At 42.1% G+C, this 9319-nt stretch overlaps 1 protein-coding gene across 1 annotated transcript; it reads right to left on the bottom strand.

The window, feature by feature from the left end:
- Positions 1–1041: 1041 nt before the first annotated feature.
- On the bottom strand, positions 1042–8006 carry LOC105939624 (potassium channel subfamily K member 16-like). Its single transcript, XM_012881874.3, has 5 exons — positions 7715–8006; positions 4396–4510; positions 2591–2757; positions 1612–1777; positions 1042–1516 (listed from the first exon to the last, which is right to left on the bottom strand). Exons 1-5 carry the CDS (start codon positions 7928–7930, stop codon positions 1266–1268), a joined length of 915 nt encoding a protein of 304 aa, XP_012737328.2. The 5' UTR covers positions 7931–8006; the 3' UTR covers positions 1042–1265.
- Between the last annotated feature and the right edge of the window lie 1313 nt (positions 8007–9319).

Here is a 9319-nt window from a genome sequence, read left to right as displayed (position 1 = left end):
TCTAACAGCGGGCTATTAGCACTCCAGTGTATAATAGAGCTCAGTGCTTGTGAGCCACTCATAATTATTTGTTCAGTGGGATCTCTGAACAGACACCTCTTCCCAAATTCTTCCCTTGGTGATGCTCTAGAGCAGCCAAACCTGCCATTGCCACGATTACACATGTCTTTACACAGCTACTAATGGACATTCTTATAGGAAATATCACACTAGACAGTATTTTTCTAGTGATAATGAAAGGGTCACTTGCATTTACATGGTTTACATTCTCCTCAACAGGCCAATGCACACTTGCACATGACAAAAAAAAAACAAAAACAAAACAAAACTCCAGTGGCACCACTGCTTTAGACATAGACTTGGCAAAGCTTTTATGCCAGATGCTGTTCCTGACACTCCTGGGAATTGAACCCAGGTCCCGTGAATTAAAGTCACAGACTTAATCCAGTACACCACCAGATGGACTTCCAATGGCTTCTCAGCAAAAAAAAAAAAAAAAAACACACGAAAAAGCAGTGACTTCTATTTGGAACCTAAAGAAAAATAATTAGATTGTTACTGTTTTAAAAACTCCAGTAAAAATCTCTTCTCTCACTCCTTTGAACCCACAGGAGGGCGTCGCTAACTGGAATGTCTATGCTAAAGCCGCCAATGACTGAATTCTTCTTCTACCTGCCCTGGCGCTGCAGTCATTAAGCCATTCTCCTGCTGATAAAAACAGATTTAAAAATGCTTACTTCAACTTCTCAAAGTAATAAAAAACAGAATTACCTCTAAATGAAACATGTTTTTTTTTAATAACATAGATTCTTATCATCTTACAATTTAGTCACAAATATTTGTTGCTCTCGTATGCAAATCTGTGAAAATCATGAAGTGTACCTAGACACATTGTATACCTGCTAAAGCAAACGTAATTGATTCGATTTTTACAGATTAATCAGCTTTACAATTACTCAGTCGTGTTTTGTTAAGAGCAGAGTATCACGTGGATGCAGACTACAAACCGAATTTCTTCTGTGGAACATGATGAATCGTTGCTTTTTCATCTGGCTCACTGGCCACTCCTTTGCTCTCGGCTAAGATTATCAAAACTTTGCGACCTTTGATCGGTCCCATATTAATAAATTGGTGATTATAAAGTATTATAGCATTTACAGCCTGATAACACACATGTACTCACAGCCTGTCACCAGCTTCCATATCCTAAACGCAGCGCTAACGATCCTGTAATCGTCTCACTAAAACCATCACCTAGTTGTAGATTACTGAGGAAGCGGAGGCTTCTTGAGCTCTTCGTCGTCCTCCACTTGAGTGTCAGGGTTGTTTTCTTCTGTGCTGCCGGGCTCCTCTTCAGTCTTCTTCCCGCAGCAGCCCATCTTCAGCTGAGCGTTGAGCCGCTCCAGGATGTCGATGGCGTGATTGATGAGAAGAGCGAGCCAGGCCAGGCCAAAAAAGATCCACGAGGCCATGAGGATGCTGTACCAGTCAGGGTAGTCTTTATCTGGGTTGTTATCTGGAAAGGCACAGCAAAAGAGCGGTCTCTTTAGCAGAATACGGATTAAAGCGGTCAGTGGAACTTTTTCGGATTCGTTTGGGCCCACGCTGTACCTGCTACAAAATCCCCAAAACCGATGGTGCTGAGGGTGATGAAGCAGTAGTAGATGGCCTGGGAGTAGGTCCAGCCCTCGTGCTGCTGGAACACAAGCATGGGCACGATGAAGAAGAGGACGGTCCCGCAGACGAAGCAGAACAGGTGGATAAAAAACCTGCACCCCTGCAGTAAGACCAGGGAGAGAGAACAGTGGTGTTATGGTGTGTTCCCAATGAACGCGAACAAGGCACGTTTTCCCCGTTGATTGCCCACCGTTGGCATCTTTCCCCCCCAAAGAATTTGTGCGGACAAAGCAGCAAACTTTTGCCCTTCAAACAGAGGCAGCATCTATCCGCTTGCTGATTCCTCCTGTCGGTTCAACTCACCATGGCGGACATGGATTTTACAGAGCGAGTCAGAGCGCTGTACGGAACGTGGAAAGCCGAAAAAAAAAACCCTGTCAGCGCCCCCCGGGTCCACCAGATCCCCCAGAGATGAACCACCTGGAGCTGCATCTGGATGATGGTCGGTTCCAGCTGTACTTCCGTCTGTCCAGGACCCAGAATGAGGACCTGCTGCCTCGCGTCAGGGGACAGATCAACATCCCGGACAGACATCTTTGGTCATCATTGCTCAATTGCAATATAGCCTACTTGTACTGTCTAAATAAGTAAAAACATTTTCCTGCTTCGATAAATGGACAAGTAAGAACCGTAATAAGATGTGAATTGACAAAGAAGTATAGATTGTTGAACTGAAGCGTACTATCACATCGCTCTAGTCACACATCCGCCACGCCTATTCGCAGTTTCGCTTCGCCCAATTACCGCCGTTTGCATCGCGGACCGTGATTTCGATCCTTAACATGGCTTTACGTAGGGATGGCATCACTCGGTTCATTCGCCTCGTTCGTGTTTGGTATGAACGTACCTTCAGTCACATCCCCAAGGGGAAAAAAAAAAAAAAAAACTTGTTTTGTCGTCATCACTCGCTTACCTTTCTTTTGGATTTCTCTTCTAGGAAGTCGGATACGTTCCTCTCCAGTGCGAGCATGTACTTTCCCACTCTGTTGAGCACCACCACGTTGAGAGGAATCCCAAAGAGTGCGAAGAAGACGCAGAAGATCTGACCAGCTGTCGAGCTGGGACTCATGTTGCCGTAACCTGTAAAAAAAAATAAAAATGTTATAACCTGCTTTAACTTTGCAAGTATATAAATAATAATAATTAAAACTGTCTACATGTGTTCCAGCAGTCTGTAAAAGAAGCCTGTATCATCACCAGCCCAACGGCTGGTATGATGCTGGCTTTTTTCAGACATAGAGCTGTGTATTATCAACAGACATCTTTATTTTGATCTCATCTTTCCAAAGGATGTTTTTTTTTTTTTAATGAGTGTTGTGGTCAATTTAAATGCAAGTTTGGGAACCTATGTCATGCTGCCATGTTTTATTCAGAGACAACAAGCAACCTTCTGGCAATCCATCCAGTCTAACCCCCAAGTTGATCGAGGCAGATGACCGTTCACACTGAGCCTGGTTCTGCTGGAGTTTTTCTTTCCACTGTCGCTTCATGCTTGCTCAGTATGAGGGATTACTGGACGATGCAGACGACTCTCCCTGTGGCTCTACGCTTCTTCAGGAGGAGTGGATGCTGCTCGCAAGACTTGATGCAATCTCTACTGGGTTTCCTTAGATAGGACATTTATTTTACCAACCTGTATAATCTGACCCGATCTGTATAATCTGATTGAATTTTGACTTTGTAAAGTGCCTTGAGATGATGAGTTTCCTGAATTGGCACTATATAAATAAAATTGGATTGAACTGAATTGAATCCAAACAAGTCATGCTTGTTCAGTGCTTGCCAAATAGTCTTCTGATTAAACTCGACTGAAGAGTCCCAAATGGAGCTATTGGGTTTTGGCCGGTGCTCTGAGCACTGCACAGTCTGATGTTATTCACGTGACTTTATGAATTTTTTTATTATGTTGTAATGTTACAGCCACATACGATATTTTACGCAATTTATTGGGATAGGCCAACACAAAGCCTGTCAATTTAAGTGGAAGGCCGTGTTCTTGGTAGGTTGGCAGCTGTGTTGTACTCTTTTGATTTTTAGATAATGGAAATGATGATCATCTGTGAGCTGTTCAAAACTTGGGAAATGATTTTATAACCTAACTATGCTTCAAACCTGTCCACTGTTTCATGCCTGGATATGTTTGCGGTGTAACTTGTTTTTCATGATGCTGTTTGTTCACTAATATTCTCTAACACAGGGGTGCTGAAAAGATTTTGTACTTCTATATTTGTGAAACTGATACCAAAGTATAACTTTAAAAAAAGGGGGCTGAATACACATGCGAGGCAGACTGTTCAGAATTTGTATTACTGCCCTCCCACTTTACAACTATGCTGTGTTACTCTGTCAGAAATAAATCTCAAGAAAACAGTGAAGTTTGGTGCTATGACATGACAAAATGTGAAAGAGTTCAATGGTTTCAATGCTTTTCTAAGACACCGGAAATGTTTTCCACGTGAATAATCTTTCTCAGTGTAGAGATGTGAACCTTAGATTGTTCAGAAATGGCTTAATAATCCTTCCCGGATGGAGGGGCAGCAACCTTCTTAACTTTTTGAAGATGATTGCTGCTGTTTTCCCACCCGGGTATCTTCATGCTCCACAGCAGCAAACTAGCAAAAGTGCTTTTATTGAGACAGTGCATTATAAAAAGAAAGTTTAAAAATAACCGCACTAGTTATCTTTTTTTTTTTTTTTTAAAAGACATGCGACTCTGACCGATGGTTGTGACCACGGTGGCAGCAAACACGGCCGAGCTGGTGAACTTCCAGAAACCATCCGTGGTTTGGTTGCCTTTTAAACTCAGACCAGCCTTTGATGCTTCTTGAACGACCTAAAAGAGAAAAAAAAAAAAGTACAAGTGGAATTTTCTACCATTTACGTTTATGAACATATGAAGCAATTGGCCTTTTGAACTGGAGCCAGACTTTATCAAACACGTGATTTACAATAATCTACTTCACTTTCAGAACGCCTCGGAGCTAAATTGCTTAATAAACCACAGCTGTCAGCTTTCCACAGAGAAACGTCTTCTGTGTTCAGAGTTCAGGACAAAGGTGAAACATTACGAATACTATTCGTAACAGGCTGAGGATTTGCAAAGCTCTATGTGAAGCCAAGCTTCTTATTCTCACACTGGTGGGGATTTAAACCTTCGACCTTTATGCTTCTTCCTCCTTGGGTTTGTTTCGACACAATGCAAATAACAGTCTCTCTCCCACTGCGTTTCCAAACATTCACCTGTTGGTCTCGGGTCTGTTAATAGACCCAAACGGTGCCTGCCTGTGCTTCCTCCCGTGTTTTGATAAACACGACGGATCTCCAAGCAGAACGTGGAGAGCTTTGCTGCTGAACGACTCCTTCCAGGCCTGACTCATGCAGGCAAAGCAGAGCTAAAAGTTTCCACAAGCTATTTGCATGGAAGGGGTTTGCCTGTTTGTTATTAAGTGCTTCTTAGTTCTTGGTTGTATTTTGTGCCAGTCGCTCGAATTTGACACGGGATCAGGCCCGGTGGTTTGTTTGGCGAAGGCCTGCCCGCCTTTGAGCTTCTCTACCACAGCTTTTTCTTAGTTTCTTAGTTTTACTTTTCCAAAATTAAAATCCCCGATTTACATGTGTGATGTCTTTCGTTTAGTTCAACAAAACCGTATTTTGTGCGGCCATAATTAATCATATAGCAACTGGAATGTGTGACATGGACCTTTTCTTTGACTGCTCATTGTGTATTGAAATACTGCTGTATGTGGTGTCCCAGTACCTCAGACATCCAGTTGTTTACATCTGCAAGCCTGGTGCTTAAATGACTGATATAATACTTTCAACCACTTTTAAAGAACGCCTGACACGGGTTGTATTTTCTCCTGCGTAAAACCTTTTTTTCCCTCCGAATATTTTCACCCTTCCTTTCGGTTTATTTTGTGTTGCACATGATCTATTGCTCATTTGGGCTATACACTGACTAAAGCTAAAGGGTATTTCATTGATTTATTAGATAAAGGGAATGGATAGTTGCTTTGCGTTCTACCTGATATAAAACACCTGTCTCTGTATCTTTGTCGTTTTTGAAACCACTTCTGACACCACCCGAAAACTAAAGGACTTTATTTTTCTGCAATTGTGATTTATTTCCATTCCAAAGTCTTTCTCAGTCCTCATCTTGGTACCTCTCCTACTACCATAGTCAGCGTACATCATGATGTTTCAGAAGTCATAAAATGAGCCAAATAGGATGGTTCGTAGGGCCTTGTTTCTAAAGATATTAACACATCCAGAAATGAATGCCAGCAGCACAATAAACAAAATAAAATTTGAAGAGCCCTCCTTTTTCAGGTTAATTCCAGTTTCCTAACCCGATGGCAGATGAGGATGCTAACTATTGCAGGGTTTCAAAGGAACCTCGCCGAATCTGTTGTACAGTCTGAAGCTTTTTGTTGTCTTTGTGATGCGGCAACATTTTTAGTTGGAGACGGATCCGGGTCGACCAGTCAAGCTCACATACTCTTTGTCTATGAGGCCACGCTGATGAAAGTCAGACAGAAGAAGTCAAGCGTGGCCCAAAAAGGTAAAAAAAAGTTGCATCATGGTGGAATGTGTCCTTCCACTTTAGTTTTGGTGGTGGTGCTGTGGGATTGAATAGGATAGAAGGAACAGTACAGTTGGTTGGGTTGGTTTTGATGGCTAATTGTATTCCACAAGCCTTTTTTCTTCTTAGGTAACTGCAGTTTAGTTAAAAGCCATTTTTTTGTCTGATTCAGCAATCAAACACCCAAGTGTGTCTGGAGCTGTGGTGGTGCTGTTCATGGCTGCACTTACTATTAAAATGAAGCCCAACTTGTTGCTCCTTGTTGCCTTTTCATCAAAACGTGTTTTGAACACGCACCGAAAGTGAATCTGGATTGTTCCTGAAAATTGTGTCCTGTTTTGATCTCTTCACCAACAGAACGAGTACCAAGATAAATGTGGCTGATACAACTCAGTTGGAAGCTTTGTTGTGGTTGGTCTGCAACTAACCACAGGAGAGGAAATCAGTTTCTGGATTCCTTTATGTGCAATGGATCTTTAAACAGCAGCTTGCTGTCTGCATTTATCCTGACAATAAAACCAGAGCCCAAGCCCAGACATAAGTGTCATCAGGGCTCTGATTGTGTAATAAATTGTGTAATAACCAAGCCCACCATGGTATGTAGGAACACAATGGATCCCTATGTGTTTTTTGCATCAGTAAGAACTTCCCACATCTGCAGGTTACCAATAAGCTCTGATGCTCCCGGACATTATCTTAAATATTAAGAACAGCCTGCATGGTGTTTCTCTGCATCCTTCTGTCCTAAAACATAGACCGAATGGTCTCAATGTGCATTGTCTGTGTCATCATTGTGTGATGGCATGTTTCTGTCTTTTGAGACGCAATTTGAGGTCGCGTTTCTGTTTTTTTGAGCAAAAATTTCTTTCTAAGTTTCATTTAAATAGATGCATCGATAACGGTGACAAGAAGGTTACTAATTCGTTGCTACCTGTGAACTTGAAGGTTATCTGACAGCAGTTCTAGGGACTTACACATCAACCAATTCTGCAAGTGTATGTTTTAGAAAAAAAAAAACAACAACGTTGTTTAGTCTTTTCATGGCTGCAACGTCACAATGTGGATTCCTCTGTACGAAAATATGCCAACCTTTTTAAAAATCTTTGCTCCACACATAGAACAAGCTAGACTTTAAAATCCAAGCCAAGAAAACTAAATATGATTTTATTTATTACATTTTTAAGAGTCAACAACACATTGGTAATATATGCAAAATGCTTTAAAGGGACCAGTCATCTACCTTACCATACCACCTTTATTTATTAATCACTTTATAATTGAAAAATGTCAACTATATCTAAGTCACGCTGCCATATACCGATAATTTTATATTTTTAACTAGATACACTCTAATGATACATCTATGCCACCTATGTATGAATTAAGAGTTGGCATGTCTATGTAAAGCTTTACACTGTTTTAACTGACCCCTTTCATCACTTCTGAATATCTTACCTGAGCCACATCCTCTAGACTTTCTTGGGTCAGACAGCTGTACGCCGTAAGCAGCCGCTGTTTGCTTAAGAGCAACCCAGTAAGATCCTTCCTACCGAGCTCTCCTTCCAGTTTCCAGAAAATCACGCCACCAATCAGCACGTAGGCCCCGTAAACCATGCCCAGCATGAGAATGGACGGCACCCGGGCCAGATTGAGCATCTCCTTCACTCCCATCTTGGCTTGGCCGCCCGAACGTTGCCGTCCAGTTTCAGCCTGGAGTCTCAGCCTCTGGAGTCAGGTGCAGAGAGGAGTGAGGGTTTACCTGGCGGACTCGCATTGCAGGCAAATGAACGTGTCCAGTGCACTACTGTTTCAGTCACTTCATTGGCCTGACATGCAAATCCAAAGGAGCGAAATAAGACGAGGCAGACACAGCAGCACGAGAGGAAATGTACAACGTCTTGAAGAGAGAAAAAAATCACTCCACTCTGGCGCTTTCCACATTTGGCCACATCACAAAGTCTACAAAGTCTTTAATGTGAAGGTTTTCAGGATTTTATACGATAAGTCCACAACTTTCACTCTGATACCAATAAGTAAAATGTAGTGCAACCAATGGCAACAAAAGCATGATTCAGAGAAGCAGCCAAGAGACCCACTGTGACTCTGGAGGAGCTGCAGATATCTGTGTCTCACATGGGAAAATCTTGCAATATGACCACTATGTGTCAAAACGTGACGAACAATGTGGTCAAGATGAAAAACACTGTGCGCAACAAAAAAGCTAACACTGCATGTCACCCTGAACACCACAATAAAACACGATGGAGGCGATATCATCCTGTGGGGAGTTTCTTCAGCCGGGACATGGAAGCCGGTCGGGGTTGATGGGAAGATCAGTGCAGCTAAATGGTTGATATTGCGTGTGTTTTTAAAGTCTAAGCTTAAACGCAACTGAAAATCTAAAGTAAGTCTTTAAAAAAGTGCAGTTACAGACACCCTCTATGAGCGTGAGCTAGTTTGCAGAGAAATCTCTGGTCATGCAAAGTTGACAAAGAGAAACACCAAAAGCAAGAACCACCTTTTGCTGCAATGTTCTGAAAGATGGCTCTGCAAAGTATTGACTAGGCAGGGCTGGAAGTGAAATGTTTCATTTTTTTATTTGTAATAAACCCATATAATCTCTTCTTTTCACTTGACAACTATACAACATTTTGTGTTGGCCTAATAGAAAAAAAAATCCCCAAAAAATACATTACAGCTGGTGGTTTAATGCGAGAAACGTGAAAAGGTTCAAGGTGTATGAACACATCTTAAATGAACATCAAATAAGTGGACAGGTGAAGGCCATCCTCCCATTTTTTTTTTCCAACTCGCATCACCATCTTGATTAATGTGTTGGTTTAAGATAGCTGTCAGTGCTCGGTTCCCATCAGCACACAAGCACAGATGTGGCGAACACACACCAAACACACACACCTGTGCGACTCGTTGCGATGAAATAACAGCTCAGATCCGAGCTTCCTGTTTGAACATCTAATCACACGGGTGGGAATCAGAAGAACACCAGGAGGAGGAAAACAAACACCAATCTGAGAGTGGAAAAACAGACGGTTCCTGATC

Source organism: Fundulus heteroclitus, unplaced genomic scaffold, assembly GCF_011125445.2.
Source record: "Fundulus heteroclitus isolate FHET01 unplaced genomic scaffold, MU-UCD_Fhet_4.1 scaffold_55, whole genome shotgun sequence".
NCBI lineage: Eukaryota > Metazoa > Chordata > Actinopteri > Cyprinodontiformes > Fundulidae > Fundulus > Fundulus heteroclitus.
This window is presented reverse-complemented; position numbering and strand designations above follow the sequence as displayed.

What these genes read in the sequence shown, in the direction of transcription:
- LOC105939624 (XM_012881874.3), bottom strand. Translation starts at nt 7,930, where the DNA reads ATGGGAGTGAAGGAGATGCTCAATCTGGCCCGGGTGCCGTCCATTCTC. An exon ending in AAGAGAAATCCAAAAGAAAG is followed by an intron (nt 1,778 to 2,590) that starts GTAAGCGAGTGA and finishes GTCTTACTGCAG; the next exon opens with GGGTGCAGGTTTTTTATCCA. An exon ending in TTTTGGGGATTTTGTAGCAG is followed by an intron (nt 1,517 to 1,611) that starts GTACAGCGTGGG and finishes GTGCCTTTCCAG; the next exon opens with ATAACAACCCAGATAAAGAC.